Genomic DNA, 23,642 nt, shown 5'->3' with positions numbered 1-23,642 from the left:
GGCTAGGTGTAGCCATGTTAGTAGCATACTGTCCCCTTGAATATCTGAGAGCTATTACACAAAATAGAATCCTTTCATCTTGGACCTGATGAGAGCAGTTGTAAAATTCCTATTGATTTAAATGGAATTTGCATCAGGTCTTTTTCTTTGCCACACAGCTTCTACACAGCTTTCTTCAGCACTAGATGATATAATACTGCTGTTGAAGACAGAACACGGAGCACACATTGGATAAAAAAGTAAGCTGAGCTGAAATGTTAACCAAAAGAATATTTGCGTGCTTCTTGATGTTCCAGGCTATTTGGGATTATGGAATACCTCAAGCTCTTCTCTTCCTCTTTCCTCACTGCGTTCCATTTTAGCTTTTTCCTTTTCCAAAGCCCACTGTAGCTCTCTTGATTTTTTCTGTTCGCTGTCCATTGTATCCTTGAGAATATCTAGCTCAGCTGCTTTTTCTTTAACTTCAGTCCTAAGAGAGAAATTGGCAACCTTTAGATTAGAGAATGGCTCTAATCTTATCACAGTAACATCCGTTACTTGATATTTATTCCATCTTGTGCACTGAAAACACTTCTTGTGTAGTAAAGTAACAGTGAAAAGCCTACTTAGAAAAATAAGCCTATCAAAAATTAAAGAGAGTTGTACAGCTCAAAATCAACAGAAAGTGTGTCCATCTTGCTAACCTTGTAGCTGCCATTTTTCATTAATTGGTGGCTCAGAGGCAGCTACTGTTCAACCTAATCCAGTTGGCCAAAATCTGAAAGAATGCACAGCAAATGTTTCAAAGAATGAAAAAAAACCAAAACAAAACATCTATCTTGGGGGAGGAGGGGGAATTAAAAAAAAAACCCCAACTATGCCCTGAATCCTCCTTTTTTTGGCAAAGAAATTTTCCATCAATTTGCAGTAGAATCTCGCTTCTGATGGTCTATAAAGGCTATAGGGTTATCTATAAAGTAATATAAACTCTGTCTTAATTTGCTATGTCCGAGTTGCACATTAAGATACCATACATGGGCACATCCATCTGATAAAAGCATAAATAATAATGGCTTTCTTGAGTGCCAAATATTTGGCATGGTACCTCCACTGTTGACCATGCCAAAGCAACACTTTGAAGTTACAGAATTTCATAGGGAAGTACTTGCAAAGTCATCTTAAGTCTGCAATTTTTTCTCCATGTTCAGTTTTAGAAGCAGAAAAACCTTTAATAAATATGGTATACATAGTAGCTTGTAGAGAGTAGCCTAATGTGTGAAAATTTAAAAAGAAATTAGATATTAATAAATCACTGAATCAGATCTTCTTAATCTATAGAATTACATTTTTGTTAAGTGGAACAGAAGTCTATTTTTTGTCAGATATGTTTCACAGAAAAACTGAGAAGCATTTACATTTTATGAGATCGACTTCTGTAATAAAGCTAGTATTATGATTTGAAGCAACATAGAAAAGATCATCTGCACTGTCAACACAGAAAGGCTGGCACTGAAAGCCGCACCTGATGGCTTCTAGGTCCTTGAAGTGCTTGTGCTGTGCTTTAAGGGTTGTTTCAAGCTCCAACTTGGCTTGTGCAAGTTCATTCTTTAGCTCAGCACCCATCATTCTCTCTGAATTTAGCTGTTCCTGAAGCTCAGCTGCTCTGTCCTTCATACTCCGGAGCTCCACTTGCATCTCCAGTATCTGTGACTGCTTCTGTTGCATATTATACTCCAGCATTTCTAATGAGAGTGCCATTAATATGGAAATTACTTAGTAAACAAACAACACTGTCTACTTGGGTAAAGTTTCCCCCAGCACAGAAAATGACCACAAGGTTATCACTAGAGTGATATTTTAAAACAGTATACTCTTTCAACAGTGAAGTGAAAGCAAAACCGTGCCTTTTATGCTGGAATTGCTTTCACACTTTCCAAGAAATCACTTCAGTTCTTAAACTTCTTTAAAAAGCTAGGTGCGCAACCACATCAATATGTATCATTTGGACTATGACTAACATAACCGAAGCTAGGTAGGTATGTATACTTGTGACCTAATTTTTGTGACAGAAAATTGACAGTGGGCATTTACTTAATTTTAAAGTATAACTGTTCTCTGAAATTTTTGTTGTTCATTATAATTGCTTCTTAGGTGACTCTCTATGACTGACTATCCAATTTAGATAATTTCAAAGCCGTTGAACCTAAACACTGAAGTGCATACATGGAAAATAACCTTAAAATACAAGCCTGGTTTTTATAGCAATTGAAATAACTTTGTATCACTTTCAATTTGATACAAGTAATAAGAACACGGACTATATGTTAATTTTTGCAAAATTAGTGCAATAAGATTGAAAAAGATGAAAAGTATGCATGCTCAGAACATGAGTATCAAAATCATTGAGCAAATAAAGTCAGTATTTTTTCACCTACAACGTTACGAGCACTGCCGTGAAAGCATTTGGAAACAGACATATTTTACCACAGAAGTCACCTTGTTTTTTTGAATCAATCTCCTGTTCTCTCTTTGGATTATTTTTCTTACTGTTCATCTGAGCATGTAATACTTGAATCTCCATCAGCAAACTTCTTCTGTCTGCATTCTGAAGACAGTCCATTGCTGCTCTCTGGTTAGTGGCCTGTTAGCATCAGAAACATATTTAAAAGTAAAACTCCAGATTTTAGTAGAATATCTGTGGTGTGGGTATTACATTTAGTTACATATTCATAGTGCATATATATTCAAAACATTTTCAATTAAGTCATAATTAAGTAAATGTTATAATATTGGTAAGAATTGCTTGTTATTATCTTATTTCTTTACTAGGCATCAAAATTCTAGAATCAGGAGAGCTATCAGTTTTACGAAGAATTGTAATTTTCCTCACTAATCCTTCCATGTTCCAGAGGAGATAACTGACCTCTCTCTGTCCCACAGCAGCATTATCAGTTCCTCTTCTTACAACTTGCTTCGTATATACAAGCTGCCTTTTCTCTTAGACAGTGTAACGTAATTCTAATTAACTTAATGAAATCGAGCTTTGTATTTAATTCAAATTGATCTCTGAAGGCTGTATTTTCTCTATAGGTTGTGCACCCAAAAATCTCTTTCCCGCACCACATCAGTTTTACTTTTTAAAAATACCTTTCTTTGTTTTCACCCTTAGACTGTCAAAACTGCTACTAATACATATATTTTAAAATGGATTTACACATGGAAAATTAAAATCTAATGTAGACAAACACACTTTGACTAAAGTATGTTTTCTATTACCTGCTCTTGTAGTCTGTGCTCTAACTGACTCATCAATGTCACAGCATCTCTTGTGCCCAGTTCTGCAAGTTCAGTTTGAAATGCAGCAAGGAGAACATTTTGTTCTGTCAGAAAAAGCTGTTGAATAGCATTCAGAAGTTCTCCTCGCCAGTCTGAGACACCTTCAGGAGATTCAGTACTTGCATAAATCTACAGTGGTATAAAAACAATTTAAACAGCTGAATTCAAAGATTACATCAAGAACACTCATTATCATTTTATGTAAGGTGTGTGTTTTCAGTGGAATATTGAGCTTTTCTTACTCAACAGCTATGTAATGTTCATTCATACAAATGGATGTATTTATTGTACACATTATGATCTGCATGCACAGATGATACATGTTTACCTGTGTTTTAGATGGAAGTAATTTAGCTTTTTATAACTGTAAACTCAGCCCTGTGTAGTTATTATTTATGTCACTACATCACACTATCGTTTCAATTTTTACGATGTTACATGTATGTTCCTAGACTCTCACAGCGCTATGTGGTAGTGTGCAGATATTTATATGAAGAAGATTTAATTTTATGATGAGATAAAGTTGATCCCCCCGACTTTGCATGCTGAACGAAATGCAAAAGTAATAGAAACTACCTACATATATCCAAAAGTCTAATTGTGGTAATTAGATAGGCAAGTCCTAGTAACTTTTACAGATTGTTGATTAATATTGTGTTATATTTTAAAGAATTTTCCCCTTCTTTTCTCTCACTACAGTATCTTTTTAATAGCTTCCAAGTTCTACCACACCAGTAAATAACAACATTTAAAAATCTACTTCAATTGCTACCAGAAAAATGCTTTCAAAATAGAATTCTTTTTAAAAGTGGGATCTATATGGTCAAAAGCTATCAGTGCACAGAAGAACAAATACAAGCTGTAATTTAAGATATATTTTATTACCAGAAAGTGCAACATGCAGTTTTACTGCCTATTTTTGAAATCTTTTGCCTTGTACCAGTATATTTAGAACATTTGAACTGGAATCGTGAATGTGCCTTATAAGGTTATCATAAATTATTTTTTATTTAGATAGAATCTTATGATATTATTTATACCTCAGCTTCTCTATGAAGTTGCATTTTGGCAATTAGGTCTTTCAAAGATGAAATGGTGCTTAGAAAAGCTTTCCTTTCCTCAAGCCAAGATCCTGGCTCTTGCTTAAGAGATGGCATCTCTCTTTCACCATATGGAAATTCAGTGAGAGACAGCACCTGTATGCCTTCATGATGGACTGCTCTCAGCAAACCCTACAATAAATACAAAAATAAATCAGTAATGCCAATAATAACAACAGCAATAATAATAATCTTACTTTGTACATATTGGAATACTGGAACTTCTAAACTGATCAGCATAAGGAAACTATTTATGCTTCCTCATATCAAAAAGACAGAAGTGTCACCCAGTTCTTTATATCTGCCAAACAGCAGAACTTACTAAATAGGTGTTTTTTTCCTCAGTTTCAAATGAAAATTCCCCAAATTTATCTATCAAATAAATACCCAAATTTTAAAATAGTTGCTGATGGAAGCTGCCATTTCAAAAACAAAGTCCTAGGAAGCTTTTAAAAATTACTATTAAGCTAGGGCTTTGTTGTAAAAGACTTGCTTTTTGTTAAAAAAAAAATGTAATCAAAAGCATTATACGCTTAATATTCATAATAAAAACATTTGTTTACTTTCATAGTATAGATATTATTCTCTACCTATAATAACAGAATCTACAAAATTGTATAATATATGATCATTACATTATCATTAATACACAACTACAATAAATTATAATTACCAATAGTTATATTTTTTGTAATCATAATTGAGAACAAGCCTACAGTTACAAAACTCATATTTAACCTAATTTAACATACAAAAATGCACATCATTTATCAGAAGTATCTTAAAATGTATTAAAATAGCCGACACTAAAACTCATCTAAATGGCGCTCTCTTCACTAATCAAGCAGCAACTGATCTAAGCTTTTGGTAGTATCACTCTTGTTCCATAATAAAAGTGATCCATTCTATGTTACCTTAATTTTTTTTGGAAGTAAATCTGTTGAAGTTTCACCTTCATCTATTCCTTCAGATACTATGTCAGATCCCTGGGTCTGAGCAAGATACATTCCTTGACTCCAGTCTGAACTGGAATCTAAAATAAAAGGAGAGAAAAACATGAAAGCTGGGTTACTATGAAACTTTGAAGCACAGGCATCAAAAAAGTATTTTTGTCTGTTGTTGTAACAGGTGGTTACATGTCACCAGAGTTGATACTAGGCCTGGAGACTACCCGTTTTATGGTTTTTCTTTTTCAGTTTCAAAGCAGTAGCAGCAAAACAAAACTAAAAAACCACCCAAACCCTCAAACTTAAAAATTCTAGTTTAGTTCTAAAAGAGAAACAACTACTTGCACAAACACTTCTGCCAAATGACCCCCCCCCACCCCTTAATATGCTCAGCCTTTGAAAATGATCACAATAATTTTTATTGCTCTTGGAGATGTCAGTACTTGTCATCATCTCCCACTGCTAGGGAGCTGTAGTTTTAAATTCCATCAAAAGATGATGAAGCTATGCTGAAGAGATAATGTAATATGCAAGAAGAATATAGGAATTCCAATAGGAAGCAAAAAATTAGCATCTGATGCCTCAGCTCCACCCATCTCCACTCTAGTCATTTCCCTTCCGTAGCAAATTAACAGACATGGCATACTCAGCACCTTTTCTTAGTGTATCAGGCTTCTGCTTTGATCTGGGGAGTAGTTGTTTCTATTCTTTAGAACACAAACACTTTAATGGTAAACTTAATATTAAAAAGGTAGATTTAATTTATAATGCTGTTTGAAATCTGTAAAAACAAGTTTCTTACCACTAGAACCTCCATCTCTAGCTTGATACGGTGGAGAACGTGCTAATCCAGAAATTGGAATTCCCTATATTTAGAAAAGAGAACAATCAAATCTTTAATCACCCCACACTTACTCACAATGAGGGAGCTATTGCTAAGGAGCAGGAAGCAATATAAGCCTCTTTGTTCAGTTTCCTGTGCAATCAAAGTAATCAAAACAGAGACAACAAAGATGGTGTTCAATAGGGTGATCTACACTTGTCCTCACTTCACAGAGGAGGACAGGTCCAAGGCAGCAGCACAAGGAAGCATCTGATAATTGAGCACACTCCCAAACTTAAATTGCTGAGAAAGGGGTTCACAATCTCTCTCTAGGCCATGGAAACTTCAGAACACTTAAAAGCTTTATACAGAACATGTGGTGGTTTACACGTAACAGACTTTAAATGGGAATTTCTGTAGCAGGAGCAAAAGCATGAACCGAAGTAGTCCAACAAATATAAAATAGGATACATACCTCTTTAACTCGTAGAGTTTCTATGACTTCCTTTAAAGTATTACATTCTTCAGTCAATACTTGCACCGCAACAAACTTCTCTCTCTTTAATGCTTCAGATTCAGCGATATGCCTTGTCTCCATGTCCATGATTTCAGCAGCGTGGAGTTCTTGCATTTGGTCAATTTTTTCAGTAAATTCTCTTATGATCTCTGCAATCTCTTCTGAAGAACATCCATTTTGCAAGTCAATTTGGATTTCTGCATTTTTAACAAGGACTGGTGAAGTCTGGATACAGCTGTTGATTTCCACAGTCTTGTCTGTTTGCGAGGATGAGCTTTTTCTAATCAGAGCAGCCTCACTGGTTGACAAATCACATGATATTTCTGCATCCTTTTTGCTTCCAGTTTTTGCCATTTCCTTGTCCTTTCTCATGTAGCTTGCAAGCCTCTCTTCTGCTTGAACTAGGTTCTCTTTGACTTTGCACAGTTCTTCCTGAAGATGTATCAGACTTGTTTGTTTTACCTGTAAATATGGAGAATCCGAACTGTAGTCCTTCCAAATACTTTTAAAAGTCTAAAACCTAAATAATCCTCTATACCATTAGAGTTCAGTTTCCCATTTTAAAGCAGTTATGACACATAGCAACAAACATTATCTTCTAAGAAATAATGTTTAAGATCCACTGTTGCACTATAAAACTATGTACTTTGGCAACAACTGAAGATTTGGTGTACAGCATCAGCTCTGTTCCACTCACAGTAGGTACTGACTGTTTTTCTCAGTACAAGATTAAAAAAAACCTACAGCCCGCATATTTGCACAATAGGTCCCGTATAATCATTTGCTTTAAATATATTATGGAACAATCTGGTTCTTACTGCTAGTTCTTGCTGAAGTTTTTCTGCCTTTTCTCTGCAACTGCTCAGTTCTTCCTTAGCAGCAGCTGCCTCTTCTTTAACTTTCTCTAGTTCAAGTTCAATAATAAGCACACTTTCTTTTTGACTTTCCATGAGTTGTGCTCCCACCTACAAGGCATCGCAAGACATGCAAAATGGTGAAAAATCTTACAAAGAATCAAATATTAACAGCACTGATCACTTTCACATCAATTTACTAAATCCAAAAATGAAAAGACTATGGGGAAAACAAACGTATGTTATTTGTATTAACACAGCCTCCAAAAATTAAGAATGAAAGACCGTTTTCCTAGACTAACTCCCACCAGCTGGATAAGCGTGGGAGGAAAGACTGAACTGCAAGCAGAATTGGCTACACCATGTCGAAAGCACAGGGTGGAAGGTCAACAGTGAGCAGGAAATTAGGTCTGATTATATTATTGAATTTATAAGACATTTATGACATTAACTCAATCTGCATTTGGACAAAAGGTCTTAGAACCTTCTCTGGTCCAGCATTGGGTTCCATGATGTCTCTAAACTTAAGAGTTTCAGCAATCAAGCCCACATTTGAGCTAGGAAGCACTTTCACTGAAGGTTTTAAATTCGGATTCAACATAATCAGCGGTGTATGAAAATCAGGACAAATGTATAATGGTAGAAACTACTGATGGGAAATACTTTTAGAATCAAGGCAGCAAAGCAAGCAAAAGTAAACCAAAATCAAAGCATACATATACAAACACCAACAAAAAACCACCCCAAATTGTGCAGACAAATGACTATCACTACCTTATCATTCTGAACTTTCTCTTGGATAATTTTTATCATTTTAATTTTTACATCTCTACCTCCATGACATGTAAAAGTGTAATTCACTCCATTCTATGTCAATTCAAAGTAAGAATAAGAAAGTATATGTTCAAAATTAAAAATCACTCTACATTAATTAAAAGACAAGGTACTTTTAACGCAAAGTGGAAATTGATACTGGAGTTCACCTTAAATAACATCCTTTTCTTCTTCATAATTCCAGAAATAATATAGAAACGTAAATCTACCGCACACAGTAGAATATTCCTATCACGAGTCTCATTAAGAAGTGTTTCACTCATTTCAGTTTACATAAAAGAACTGATTTTAGTGAAAACAAGCCAAAAGAAAATGGAATCTAATTACCTGATACATCTGCATTTCTTGTTGCTTAATGTATTCCTGAATCTCTCCTTTGTGTTTTTCTTGAACCTCTTTGAGTAAATGCTGAAGCTCTAAGAGTCTCTCTTCTTTCATTTTAGCTTCCCTTCGTGCAATTTCTACATTTCCTTTTTCTAGCTCCAAGTTATGATTTACAGTTGCCAGTCGGTCCTCCATCTCACTAAGCCTCTGTGTTAAGAGTGATAATTTTGATTCTGCATCATTTTCAGTTCTGTTGCTCAAATCCTCTGTCTGGGTACTCCTGCTTGCTTCCTCCACACATTTTGAAGCTTCCTGAATTTTCTGCATGAATTTCCTTTGCTCCTGAACTGCATTTAGCTGAACCTGACTCACAAGAGCAGCAGCAACTTTTTCCACTAGTGTCTTTTCCAGCTCTAATATCTTCTTTTTAAGTGTTTCTCTTTCAGCTTTGCCTTGTTCTTTCAGGTCTCTTATTTCATTGTAGGACTGGGACAATTCTGAATCTTTTTCCTTAATGCATGCATGAAGTTGCTGCAGTTCAATCTCCATCTTGCTAATGGTGACTCTTGTATTTTCATCTGAAGATCTAAGCTGGGTTTGATCCAGCAACTCTATCTTCTCATGTGAACCTTCTTCCATTTTTTCAGTTTTCCCATTTCTCCCGTCTGTTTTTTCCCTACCACATTTCATCAGTGCACACTTACACTTCTCTGTTATTTTTTCATGTTCTGTTTTTAACATACTTATTTCTTGCTTTAGCTGGTTCATTTTTAAGTTTGCTTCCTCAAGCTCATTCTTTGTTTGAGATGCATCTACATTCATGTTTTCTACTTGCTTCTCCAAAGCTTCTTTTTCTGCCAGAACTGTTTCAAGTGTGTGTTTCAGACTGTCAGCATCTTCTTGAAAAGCAATAATATCTGCAGGTACTTTCTGTTCAATATTTGCCAGTTCCTGCTGAAGCTTATCAATCACATCGTTCAACTGCTCTACTTCCTCATAATTTTTTTTCTTCACACGTTCTTGATCACTTTTCAGACATTCTACCTGGGTTTCAAGCTCCCGTATACGCTCATTTTGCTCTTCAATAACCTGAAGAAAAAACAGAACAAAAGAACTTCACAATGGGTAACTATTAAACCCTCAGATAATTTTTCTCCTGGACTTCACAGCAACAGTTTAATCACACATTGAAATATCTTGTAAAAGAAAGTATCTTCTCAGTGAACTTCTTAATGGGATGTCTCTTGTAAAGTTTTTATGAGAATCAGGATATCTTCACATATGACTGACAAAGTAGCCTGTGAATTTAATGAACTGCAAAATACGTACATAAGTATCAAATGAAGTTAAAGCATTCGTAACACTCACAGAGATATGAAATATTGAACTTTAGGTGTTCAAAATACTTTTTCCCAACAGTTTGATCTAAAGCTCTGTCTTGTCCTTCTTATAAAAAATTTAAAAGGCAACAATTGGAGTGGTCATGTCTGTGCTGTTCAATCTTCTTACGCAATCAAGGTTTAATATTTTATTTTTACTCAAAGTATTCCAAGGAACCAAGATTTATGAAGCTTAAAACTTACAGATAAATTATCCTGCATTACATTACATAACAAATTTCCTTTTTTAAAAAAACAAACAAAAAAATTCCTCAAGCTTGCCATGTACAGGCTAGATATGTTCAGTTAGATTTGCCAGATACTGTGATCTTCATGCAAAAGCACCGTTCATTCAAATGGTCAAACAGATTTATATAGGACACAGCCAATTAAGATGGATATGCATTTTAACTGCAAATAAACCTTTAATTAAATGTGTTGAAAAACACCATTATAACATGCTTTTTAATCTGAGAGTACAGAAAACACCTATCAGTTGACTCTGACAATTCCTATCACAAACCCATACATGTGTTCGCCTGTGTGTGCATGTCTGTGTGCGCACACATGCAGATGTGGACAAAAACACACAGGGCAAACAGTACCCAAGCACAATTATTCGTTTGTGCTATAGTTTAAATGAAAGTAGAGAGAGAGAAAGTTATAGAAGTACTCATTTTAAAATAGATATGACTATCCAAACAAAATTTGAAGAGAGATTGGTGAAGACAGGAAGAGAGTGGCAGTAATACTTTCCTAGATTAATTAGTTCTAAAGACACTTAAAATTACAGGCTTTTTAAGGGGCTCAAAATTGCAAGAAATTCATAAAAGGATGTAACTGAGCAACTATGAGGGTGATATCTTTATGATGCAGAAAAAATAAAAGGCATCTTACATCAGCTTCTAATAAGAAATAAATGAGTAGATAGAAAAAATGGAACGACTAGTGTTGATGAACACTAAACTAACTAAATAAAAAGGCTTATAAAAAGAATAACAAGACAAGTTATCAGATTCCAATAGAATAAGATTTGTAAAATCCACTAAAAAATCCTGCTTGCTAAATTGCAGTGGGAGCAAATTCTCATTTGAGTGTAGAAGAATGTAAAAAAAATCCTTTAGAAAGTTGAAATAAAGACAGACCAGATTATAAGTAGTAAGTTTAAGAAACAATAAGCAGATATATTTTCTTAAAGGAATTGGCTGGAGATCTGAAATCAATGGTGCTTCTACACTGGAAATGAAAAAGACAGAAGGAAATCTGTCAAGGATATTTGGAAAGGGATGTTACAAAATAAAATCAGTTATGGTACCTAAAATAGGTAAGAACTCTAGAAGGGTCTTTTTGAAATATGAAGAATCAAAAAAAAAAAAAAAAGGGGAAGAGAAGGAAAATGACTAAATTTATTACTAAAATAGCTGTGCTTTTCAATTCTCAATATTTCGTTAGGTTTAGTTAGTTAAATAGAATAATAAGATGACTTTGTAATAATTATAATGCATACAAGAACAAATGAAATGTGATCATATAAATTAGAAGGGCTGATTTGCCAACCAAGAACTTATTTTTAAAAATCCACAGAGACTAGAGGAAGCTCAAAAACACAGAAAAAAACCTGAACAAGTCATTGGTTTTTAGAAGAAAAGAACAGTGATGCTGGTAATTACTATCAAGTCAGTATAACAGCTTCTGTTCTTCAAAACATGATGGAATAAACGACCACAAAAGGCAAATACAGCAAGTAAAAGAAAAGCACTTAGTGGGATGAAGTTGTCAATGGGATTAGGAAAGGGATTAACCTAAGAACAATCTATTCATATGTTGGCACGAGTCCAGAGTTGTGCCACAAAGATGATCAGAGGGCTGGAGCACCTCTCCTATGAGGACAGGCTGAGAGAATTGGGGCTGTTCAGCCTGGAGAAGAGAAGGCTCCGGGGAAACCTTACAGTGGTCTTCCAGTACCTAAAGTGGGCTTATAGGAAAGATGAGGAGTAACTCTTTATCAGAGCCTGTTGTGATAGGACAAGCGGTAATGGTTTTAAAATAGAGGGAGGTAGACTTAGACTGGACATAAGGAAAAAAATTTCTACAATTAGGGTGGTAGAACACTGGCACAGGTTGCCCAGAGAGGTGGTGGATGCCCCATCCCTGGAAACATTCAAGGCCAGGTTGGACGGCGCTCTAAGCAACCTGATCTGGTTGGAGATGTCCCTGCTCCTTGCAGGGGGGTTGGACTAAATGACATTTAAGGGTCCCTTCCAATTGAAATTATTCTGTGATTCTATATTTAATACTGACCTCATAATGAAGGAAACAGAGTAATTACTTACTGTTCTGTAAAATATAACTGAGTAAGAGGATGAAAGTAAGGAAATTAAATTCATATAACAGGAGAAGAACCAATCATTAAAATGAGTTATACCTGAATCCTGGGTATTTTTCTAAAGGCGAGTAATGTAACCCTATTACTGTGGTCACTGTATAAAGCAGAACTGTTCTGGATTCTTGAAGTATGATATTTCTTAAATTCAATTTTCTAAATCCAATTCATAGTTTTGTCATTATTCGCTGAGGTTCATTATAACTAAATGTTGCACATAAAAACTCAGTGAAATTATCCAGCTTGGTCAGAGCTCTGTTTCACTGAATTAAATATGTTCTAGTAGAATGTTACCCTAAATGTTCAATCAGCTACCGGGGAGTAACAGAACTTCTAGTCTTTTCTTAATCAATAATATTTGTTTTGGGGACAAAGCATATGACTAATACATTTTTATGTTTAAAATGTTCAGAATGCAAAATTCATCCACTGAAAAGACCCATTTTTTTTTCTATAAAAATTGCAAGACCTGTGGACTGTTTCTTCTGGCCCTTACATCAATGCAAAATAAGCAGTATTTCTGTTGAAATCAAATGCGTTGTATTTCTATAAAATGGAAGTGAGTCAGAAGAAGATTAAGCTTGTTATAATAAATACACATAACTGAAAAATAACAGAAAGCTACAGGTGTTAAAGTTCAGTAAATAAGAGAAAGATGAACCTGCTTCTTTCCTTCTTGTTCTACATTTTAATAAAAGACAGCATTTTGTTTTGCACATCCACCATGCTTCAAACTGGATTAAAGATGTTGCCAACACTGGTATGATGACAAAGTATTTACACAAGCTTATGGAGAACAAAAGTTCAACTGCTAAAAAACACCCTATAAAATCCAACATGATCCAGCAGGTGTCACTGAAACATAACAGGGAAAATAAATCATTGTAGGGAAGACAGAAGAATGAATGTGAGAATGAATTCAGCTACTTACATACTATTAAATGTTCAGAAGTATTAGAAGAATAAAGAATGAAGAAGAATTTGAGACAAAAATTCAAGTAGAAATAAGGCAGAATAATAAAAAGAGACAAAAGAGGAAAAACAGATGAAAGTGTTGTTTGAAATGGAAGCATTTGCATTTTTAAATTAAGGCACTAACAGAAGATAATGTAATTGGTGAGGGAACAACTTTTTTTTTCTTTAAACAGATAGCAACACAAAGTTGGGCTCTGAAAAAGATTTCAAAAGTATGTACTTTGTTGTCAGTTGTGACTTTAAGTTGTTGCTGCAGTTTTGCAATTTGTTGATGAAGATGATCTATTTCCTGCTCCTTTTCTTGCATGATGTGAGCGAGCCTCCCAGCCACAAAATGATGGTCCTTTACGTTGGCATCTTCAGATTTCTGGATAGCTAGTCCCAGTATTTCCATTTCATCCTACCAAAAGAAACCCCCAAACCATGTTACAGCTGTACACAGCGTTTTCTGCATATTCTTGTATAAGTATTTAAGGCATAGGAACTAAAATAAACCAATTGCATGGAATGAGAAGTAATTACAGAAGCTTTTAGTATCTTGCAAGCTGAACTGTGGAATGCTTGAAAAAGAGAAAGAATTTGGCATTTTAGCTTTTTCCAAGAATTTATTTCTGGGAAGGAGGGAGAACAAAGCTCTAGGCTTCTCTGTTACACAATTACCTTAAGTAATTTGTTCTCTTGTTCAAGTTCTTGCAAGTGTGTAGTGGACTCTTTTCGCTGAATTTCCAGTTGCATGTGCAATTGCTGAACTTCTTCATTTTTATTTTCTAGCTCCTCTCGAAACTGCTCCAGTTGTTCCTCAAGGTTCGTGACCTGTTTCCAAAACAAATGGTAGGAAAGGAGTAAACAGCCATATCAAAATTTATATCTCATAATTTTCAAGTGCAATATCTACAATAAACTGGTTTGGTATGCACAAACAAAAAAAACGTGTACTCAGTGACATTCTGAGTCCTTAAACCAAATGGTATTTTAAAACTCACTAATAATGAGCCGAAATCACTATGAAGTTTTTCTTAATTGGCTGAATTTTGATTCCAGAAACACTCTTGTACATCATAAACATTAACATACACAGTACCAACAACTATCATGGCTTGCAAGAGAATTTCAAAGGGATTTGGACTCCTGTATCTCTCTCTGATCTGTTAAAAAAAAAAATCCATCTGTAGAGTTCATAAAACTCAACAGAAAGCAAAAACTGACAAACCAAAGTATCAGCAGAAACATGGAACATGTCACAGGTATTTTACCTCCTTTTCCTTTCTGTCCACAGCTTCTCGTTCAGCTTGCAGTTGTACTTCAAGGGGTGATTCTCCTTTTAATATGATGGTGCCAAACTGTTTCCTTTCCTCCACCTTTAAATATACATTATAAATTAGTTACTTTATTTGCTTAACAATAAACAAATAAAAAATATATACTGTTTCATTTAGACCAAGCAATACCTTTTGCAAGTTGTCTGCACTGATGAGTAAGGCTTGTTCCAGTTCTCTTATCCTACATTCTAGTTTCTCAATCTCTTCATTTCGTTCTTGTATATCCCTCTGAAGTTGCTCCTTAGAGAGCAAAAGCTCACTGCATTTGTCTGTTTTTTCTTTTAGATGATTTGTTAACTGTTCAACCTGGTGACAATATGGGAAGATGAATACATTGCAGTAGATTGGAAGGGTTTGGTAGCAACAGCAACAGCACTCATTTCTGACAAAGAAAAAATACCCTTCTTTTTTTTTTCTAATAACAAAATTCCTACTCTTTAGGTGAGACAGAATGTAAAGTTAGGATATTGTAGTGCTACATCCAACAAATACAAACAGCATTTTTTTAGGAAGTGACACGTTCTGTGCTATATCATTCGCTCTCTAGAACTGACCTTCTCCTTCTGAAGCGTTCAGGCTCTCCAGACAGTTAAAAGCAAGCAGCACAGCATTCCTGTGCAGCCCACTAAAAAGATACTTTTAACATTAACATACGGGTGGAATGGCCTGACCCTAAGGTCAAGATGCTATTTGCGTCTTTGTGGAATATCCTAGTTCTAAAAATCTAGGCCAAAATTATTCAAAATAAGGAGTTGATTAGTGACAAACAGACATATCCTAAAACTCACTGGGTCTTTAACTTTGAAGAGAATTGCTATACTTCAGTCTCAAGAAACAGGAAGTTTTGTTTTCTTGATGGGTTTGTTAAATGGGACCAAACAGATGTGATGGATGATATAGCATCCAAATAAAGCATTCTGAATCTCAGTAGTTTGGATGTTTGCAACTCAGAAACAACATATTAAAAGAGTAACTGAAGTAGCAGAGATAGGAATGATCCCAGTTGTAGCAGTATTTCAGGAATGATTAATCAAAATTACAGATAAGAAAGATGCATAACAAATCCATGGTATTAGGCCTGATGTACAGAGTTAAGACCTCAGTTAAACTAAGCAATCGAGCCAGAGACATGGAAACTAATGTTTGTCCCACTCAGGAAACTGATTTCAGTATTTACAATTAGGAAGTTACGATGTAGCCAAAAGGTAGAGGACTCAAAGCATTTCAATAGATAGGAGAGAAGAGGACCAGAACATAAAGCTGACAGGATGGTATTATTGACGTTATCCATCCATGAGTAACATCAAAGTCTGAAGTGACCACAGAAAAGTCCTGAGAGAGAAATGGAAAAAGAAAAATCAAGTATAGAGCAGACCCTTTACGACAACCTCCCTAGAATAAGTTGACAGAATAAGCTGAAACAACAGTAAAAATAAATTATCATCAGAAAATGCTCACAGCATTCACTCAAAGCAGAAGAGCATATAAAAAACTGTGCAACTATGAAAAAATAAAGCAGCTACCTCAGAAAAGCATGAGAAATAATGATAAAATGTATATTTATGAAAAATTGCAAGTAACACTGTGACATCAAAATATACAATATAGTAAGACTATGTGCCTCATTTGATAAAAATCAAATGTAAATCTAATACACTATTGAAAATTCTGTCTATCATTTGTAATGTATCACATTCAACAGCACCCAGCTCTAAAACGGCTGCTACACTTGTGGTGCTTGCAGACATTATCTTACTGTCTATCTTTCTACTTTGCAACAGAAAGAAATTGATGCAGAATTGCTCCTTATGTGTTGGTTAACACGCACCCAGATAATTTCAGAAGATTCATTTTTCACAGAGGCTGACGACAGCCATATCACATAGTACTGACCAAATACTTTGACTGCAAGATTTCTTACAAACCTTTGTATTAAAATATATTTTAAAATCCCCATGAAATACACCTCTAAATGTGAGAACTATAAGTAAATAAATATTTCAACTCACATCTCACATGTATCAATTTATATCCAATTACTGTCTATGGTCTTAAGCTATATAATATAGAATACTAAATATTGCCAGTATTTAAGAATTGAATTACAGCAACTGAACTACTTCATTAAGAACTTGAAAATCACAGTCCAACTTAATAAGAGGGATTTTAATACCAAAAAATCAGGCAAGAAAACTATGCAAAAATATCAGCCTTGCTCAAAAAGCGGGACACAAGAAAACCCATAAAAAATCAAATGCAATCTAATTGACTAACAGGTCATCAAACAAAACGTGCAAAAGCTTCAAAATATACAGCATTTGCACTGCTGCCGCTTTTGATTTTGCTGGGCCTAAGAGTTCTCTACGACTCCCTTGAGTTGCTGTTCGAGAGTCACTAAATTTGTTTCAGTGGAGACAGACTTTCACCGGGGAGGTTCAAGTGTACCCAGAGAGCTCTATGATATTTCAGGTGCTAAACCCTGCTAACTCAATTCCTTCAGTTGTCTACCTGTGCTATAAACAAACTGGTTGTCACAAAACAACATAAGAACATGTGAAATTGCTAAAGTAGCCCTGAATGTTTCCACAGGCTTTTGAAAACAGTAGATTTTCTAAATTAAGTTATATGAAAGAGCCTTTCTGAAAGTTATGAAATCTCTGTATATCTACTACTAAAAACAAGCAATCAACTAACCTAAAAATTCCCAAAACACAGTTTTGCCACTTTCCCCCAACACCTAAGGGGACTGACTTTCCTGAAAACGGATGCAGGTTAGGTACACTATAAGAAGGTTTCATTACAATAGCTTAACAGCTGCCAACTTGTCATTTATATTCATTGAGTACACGTGTTAAAATGTGTTACCTCTCTGGTTTGATGTTCATTGACAGGCTGACTCCTTTGTGGAATCTTAAGCTGTTGTTCCAGTTTCTGTATCTCTTGCTGGAACACATCTCTCTCGTGCTCTCGGTCTATTGCTTGCTCCTGAAAGTTAAGAAATTACGTGGATACACCATTTGATTTAAAAATTGTCTACATTAAGTACATTACTAGTTCTCATTTCTGTTAATGTGAGGCTGGTAACAGTATGTCAGTATTTTTAAGGTAGCAGAACCTCTTGCAACTACCACTAAAAAAAACTTCTTTCACCATTTGGGGCAACAAATTTCACTTTTTCTTTTGTTAAAAAATTAGGACAGCATAGATCCATCCAGTATTATTTCACAAAAATGACAGTTTCATTTCTTCTGTTCCAGGTACACCACACAAATGGTAACAAAGCAGCATTTTCTGATTTTCTTTCCTGATGTTTGCCTTTGATATATGCAGTAGAAATTAAGAACAGAAACGGACTCTCTGTTAATATTGATGAGGAGTCAACAGAACTTTTGTTTGAACTTTGCATTTTGGTTTTACATTTGACCAGTTTCAGTTGTTGCATCCCAGTCTGACATTCAAGAAATGCACCTTTATATAGGAAATAATGTGGAACTGGTAGCATCCATCACCTTTAAACGCCACTTTGTAAAATAGGTAAACCTCATCACATGCATTAAAATAAACTAGCTGAAGTATCTGATACAAAGAGGAATGCTTCTGTCTAGCAACAAAATATTTTTGAAAAAATTCAGGAAACTGGAATAAAACTTCAATCTTTACAAGCTGCGGATTTTAAAAACTCACCTGCTGTTTAAAGCAAACAGCAGAATTCTAATACTGCTATTACAAACAGCTACTCATCTCAGTAGTCCATAACTCTCCAGTTCACACTATTGACAATCCCAAACCATAATGTGTTTATAACTATAGGATGTTTAATAGGAATTTTTACTTCTGAACTTCGTCCTATTATGACACACTAGTTTAAGTGAGAAAAACAAATCTTGTAACTGTAGAAAATTAAAAAGAGCAAATCCATTTGTGCTAAGAAGTAAACTTGAACAATCTCCTTTAATACTGCTTAGTCATAGATAATGCAGAGAAGGTGCCACAGGCTGTTACATTTATTATGTAAAAAATTATTCCACCCTACTGCTGTCAGCTAGAGAGCTACTTGAGAAGGCACAGAAATAATAGTTTTCTTCCAAGAGCAGCATAGGACACTTAACAGGAATAAAACAGGAAAAGAAGAAGCAGGGAAGATGGTGTTTGATGAAAATGAGTCTAAAACAAAATTGCAGAGACATCCTGACGTAGGAAGAAGTTGGGTACAACAGAGGCAGCTGCCAGTGTGAATACACATAGAATATAACTGGCTGGATGGTATAGCTTAATATCTGGAGGTACATTATCAGACACTATGAAGGAAGTCTATAAAAGAAACTTAGAGAAATTATGCTTTCAATTTCTAAGTACAAATAAAGGTGACTACTTAATTCCAAAAGACTTCACTGAAAAACACATAAATTCCACAAACTGTTAAAAATTAAGATCACAAAAATTTATATTTTGTCATTAATTTTAGAAGTTTCTAATTATTTTAAACATTTAAGAAGCCTACCATGTTACACTCAGAAATAGAGGGCAGGCAAAAGCAAGCACCTCAAACAAATTTTCAACTTCTAAAACATTAATCAAATTACCGGGTTGGAACCTATAACGCTGTTACCATCATGTGCTTATTTTTGCTCAGAATCTGAAAAACCTGGCATTTCCTGCTGAACCAAACCACAATACAGTACCCACCAACCTCCATGAAACTAGCCTTCTACTGTACTTACATCTAGAAATTTTCTTGTTTTCTCAAGTTGCTTCTCCAAAGCCTGGTTTTGCTGCCTTAAGTCCATTAGTTCTGCATTTTTTTCTTGCTCTAGCTCTATGAAACGATTAACCTGTTCTTCCAAGTCTATTTCCAAGACTTTCACTTGCTTCTGAAGGTCATCATACTCTTTTTCAGCTTGACGCTGTACTTCAATTTTTTCTTTCATTAGCTTTTCTGTTTCCTCCAGCAATTCTGGTTATAATAAAAGCATCACACGCCTCTTTTAGATACGAATAGTTAGTAATGTTATGAACCAAAACCACTCCCCAAGGTATCCATGCTGTACTCTGCAGAAGGATGTGAACTGGTTTGGGTTTTTACTATTTTTCTTTTTTAGAAAATATATTTTCTTCTGAGAAATAATCAAGATAAACACTAAAGCAAATTTATATTAAAATTACTAGCCTTTAGATAGTCTTCAGAGGACTGTTAGTGAAGTTGTATCAGATCATTTCCCTGTTTAAGTTTCATATAAATTACACGTTCTTTGTATAATTGAAAAGAAAATAAAATGCACAGGTTCAAACTACAGCTAGAATCAGCACAGGGCTTAACAATGAAGTACAGAAAACCCAACCCTCTTCTCATCCCCAGCATCAGTAAAATCAATCCACTCCCGCTCTTCATCATTTATGTGATACATATAAATAATTTGAAGGAAATATTGAAAGACTTAGTGAGGTTGCCGGGCAGACAGAGACGGAAATTACCGACCTGTAACTGGAGCTTTGTAAAATCAGTGACTGCATGGATGCCCAATTTTGAGTCCTCATGAAAAGGCTGGCAAGCATATATAGTAAAGCCCCAAACCACTCTATTAAGACTCTTAACCCACAGCCCATTGAAGTACATATTAACCAACCATATGAATCCCTTGAGGTAAAATCCAAACTGTAAAGTGCAATTACATTTGGAGAATCTTTAAAACATGATTGATATTTAGATAGAAACAATACCATTTACTTTCACTACAGAAGAAAGATCCTTTAAGTACCATCATCTTACATCATATTTAACAAATTCTCACTTCCAGGTAACCATTACATATAAATATAGCACAGTGCTTAGTTATCATAATCAATGACTCAACTGTATTTGGAAATAAAAAGAAAAAAAAAAGGCTGCAAAAATATCCCTCCAATACCATCTAAGTATCTGTAATTCATAGGTGAATAAGATGATGGTTATTAATGAATTTGCTTATTATGCTTAGAAATGGTAAGAAATGTTGTTAGCGAAATGTAAAACTGAGTATGAAATACAACATCAAAACTGCAGGCCGGTAAGAATTACAAGTAATGTCAGTAAGCCAAAAGCCCAATAATCCTGATTAACAACGTCAGTACGTGTTAAGTCTTCCACCCAATTACAGATTGGCCATGCAACATACAAACACACCTGCTTGGGGAGCTGCATCGACTGCAGCATCTACTAGGCCTAGGAGAATAGAGAGAGAGAAAACAAAAAAAGAAGCAAAGTAATTCACATGCCAGCTATAGTTTTCTTGTGGTGCAACGATGTAAGAGAAAATGAAGCCAAAGACAGATGTGGCATTTAATGACAAAGTTGTTGAGATAACTTAGGGAATGTGGTAAGTTATTTTGGTATGTATAAGTACGTACACATATTTTTAGAATTGTTTATCCTTACGGTCTTTATACAGGAAAATAACTTGAAAATATTTAGAAAATTAAAACATATAACAAATATCTAAACTGGAGTCATATACAAGGATCTTCTTTACTATACAGTAGGAAGCAACAGGTTGTTCTTAAAACTTCATTGTTGCACAAAGTGGATGCAGGAACACACACCGAGATGTATAATTTATAAAAATAGCAACTCATAAATTGCCATAAACTTTTAGAAATTAATTAAAATGGTAATTTCATTCTGCTATTTACAATGTAAGCACTGCAATCCTTGGAAGATCAGTACTTCTTAAAGACCACTGTTCTAATTTTCTTTTCCTTTTCAAACATAAAATATTAACTTAAGTTATTAGTTTAAGGAAGAATTAAAAGACACATTTATTTCATGAAGGTAAATACTTTTTTTTTTTGAGTAAGCAGTTAGTTAGATTACACTGACATGGTATTTATCTAGAATTGTCACCATCAGTGCTGAAAGTCTTCATTACTGGTAGATAACAGGCTTTCCTTATCACGAAACTTTTGTTCCATTCTTCCTCAAAAGAGGAATTTGTTAGAAAAGTGAATCTTCTGTGTCTAAAATAAGTATAGTCGTCATTTGTAGTTCAATCATGTTCTGGGAGGTATGCTTGCTTGTCCCTCTAAAACTCTGTCTGGAAAGTATTTAGACCAGCATTTTTATCCATAGGTGCCAAAACCAAGATATTCCGTCTCCAGCAATAATATAAATAAAAGCCGATTTTCAGAGGTATCAAGCTTTTGATGGCTTAAAGAACAATTGTGATTGCTCAACACTTCTGAAAATCAGTCATTTTTTTGTTTCAATATCAAGAAAAGTTATCATGCTAACATTAGGTATCAGGTATGAAAATATTACATTTTGTGCTATCACGTTTTTATTAATGATTACAAAGAGGGGAAAAAACATCCACCAAGATTACTTATTATTTTATTTGCAAGTGTAAGAAAATCTTGTGAGGAATACATACGCTGCTCTACTGGCCCCGCATCTGCTCTCATGGCATCCTTCTGTCTGGAGAGTAACTCCTTTTCTTCCTGGATCTGCTGCTGTTCAGCCTCTAACTCCTGCAATTTGTTACCTGTACACAGTAGCTCTTGCTCAAGGTGGTCAATTACATCTATTTTTTCCTGGAGTTGTTTTTCCAGAAATGCTTTTTCATCTGCATAGCCATCAATGAGGCCTGTAGAACATAAATTTTGGGGCAGATTTAATAGACAATAAAGAACAATTTGAATTTTTTTTTGCATGGTGAAGTCACTGTAGTATTCTCGCATGAATGCACATGCATGTTAGATACTCAGCATCTGACAAATCTACTCCTGTCCTTGCTATTCTTCCATGATGAACAAACTACAGGAAGGATAGCCAAAGACCAAATATAACTCTTAATCTTTTTTCTCATGCAAGACCTCTGGAGCAAACAGGAACTCCAAAGCCAAGGAAAAGTAAGTGTGTAATAAACAGAGGAGTAATAAGAAATTTCAAATAAATTCAGGTGCCAGGTGCCGTTTTAGGTACCTCAAGACATTTGTCTGATCTCAAACCACACCTTCTGTAAGATCACGAGTCTCCTGTAGGTCAGGTATAATATAGAGGCCTCCAACATGATAAGCCACCAAAACTGGCCGTAGGTGTCCACATTTAGCACTTGAATCATTCCGAAAAGCCCTGTAACAGCTGATACCTAAGAAACAATTTCCTATTTATGTGCAATTTTGAAGTAGCACAGAACAATTAATGATCTTTTTAGCAGAGAATTTGGGACACTACCTTGAGAATACATCTTGTATGCTTTTAAAAAATTGGTTCATAGTGAAGTAGTTTATATAGGAATCTGAGACGGGGCTCTGTTTTAGCTTTATGAATGATCCTATGCTGTAAGAAATGGCATCATCTTGGAATGATGCAGAAGTGAGCACAAAGCTAAAGACTTAGGAAAAACCAGTGAATTTCCTTGAGGGCTATACAAACTAAACAGAGATCCTGTAATGGTACTGTCTTTAGAAAATTCACATCAGTCCTTTCAGAAACATCTAATCACAGAACACAAAAGAAATCTTTACTGAGTGACAGAAGGTATTAAAAAGGTATCCCAGATTTCCATGGTAAGGTGTGTTCTGTCCTGTCTGATACTGATGGTTCCAAAAGACAGATGGGACATCAGTCACAGGATTTATAAACTCTCAGCTGGACACACACACCTATCACACAGGTTTCTTCTTACTAAACCCACAGAATCTAAGCACTATTTTTTCACTTACAAACTATTTTCAACATGGAAGTTCTTTATCAGTATACAGCTACAGTCTTGAGCTAGTATTCAAATGGATTTTACCCTGGCTTGAGAATATATGAAAACTAAAGATGTTTCCATTTGTCATCAACATACACAAAGTAAAACCTCTGTAAGCACTTAGTTTCATACCAGAGGAAAGC

At 35.0% G+C, this 23,642-nt stretch overlaps 1 protein-coding gene across 7 annotated transcripts in view; it reads right to left on the bottom strand.

The window, feature by feature from the left end:
* The window catches only part of AKAP9 (A-kinase anchoring protein 9), a 118,075-nt gene that overhangs the window by 11,409 nt on the left and 83,024 nt on the right, over positions 1–23,642 (bottom strand). For 5 of the 7 annotated variants that reach the window (XM_086742284.1, XM_086742286.1, XM_086742287.1 and 2 more), the window contains 18 exons: positions 22,174–22,386; positions 20,931–20,969; positions 19,492–19,724; positions 17,636–17,755; positions 14,900–15,076; positions 14,705–14,809; positions 14,112–14,264; positions 13,672–13,851; positions 8,718–9,803; positions 7,521–7,667; positions 6,661–7,164; positions 6,165–6,228; positions 5,330–5,448; positions 4,356–4,547; positions 3,256–3,444; positions 2,476–2,620; positions 1,502–1,721; positions 319–469 (listed from right to left, as the gene is read on the bottom strand). In XM_086742284.1, the coding sequence (XP_086598410.1) occupies positions 319–469; positions 1,502–1,721; positions 2,476–2,620; positions 3,256–3,444; positions 4,356–4,547; positions 5,330–5,448; positions 6,165–6,228; positions 6,661–7,164; positions 7,521–7,667; positions 8,718–9,803; positions 13,672–13,851; positions 14,112–14,264; positions 14,705–14,809; positions 14,900–15,076; positions 17,636–17,755; positions 19,492–19,724; positions 20,931–20,969; positions 22,174–22,386 (4,037 nt within the window). The remainder of the gene's footprint in view (positions 1–318; positions 470–1,501; positions 1,722–2,475; positions 2,621–3,255; positions 3,445–4,355; positions 4,548–5,329; positions 5,449–6,164; positions 6,229–6,660; positions 7,165–7,520; positions 7,668–8,717; positions 9,804–13,671; positions 13,852–14,111; positions 14,265–14,704; positions 14,810–14,899; positions 15,077–17,635; positions 17,756–19,491; positions 19,725–20,930; positions 20,970–22,173; positions 22,387–23,642) is intronic. The other 2 variants (XM_086742288.1, XM_086742285.1) reach the window with 2 other exon arrangements.

This window comes from Chlamydotis macqueenii, chromosome 2 (assembly GCF_036417535.1).
Source record: "Chlamydotis macqueenii isolate bChlMac1 chromosome 2, bChlMac1.mat, whole genome shotgun sequence".
Classification (NCBI taxonomy): Eukaryota; Metazoa; Chordata; class Aves; order Otidiformes; family Otididae; genus Chlamydotis; species Chlamydotis macqueenii.
Note: the sequence above shows the minus strand (reverse complement) of the source record. Positions and strands in the feature narration are given on the sequence as shown.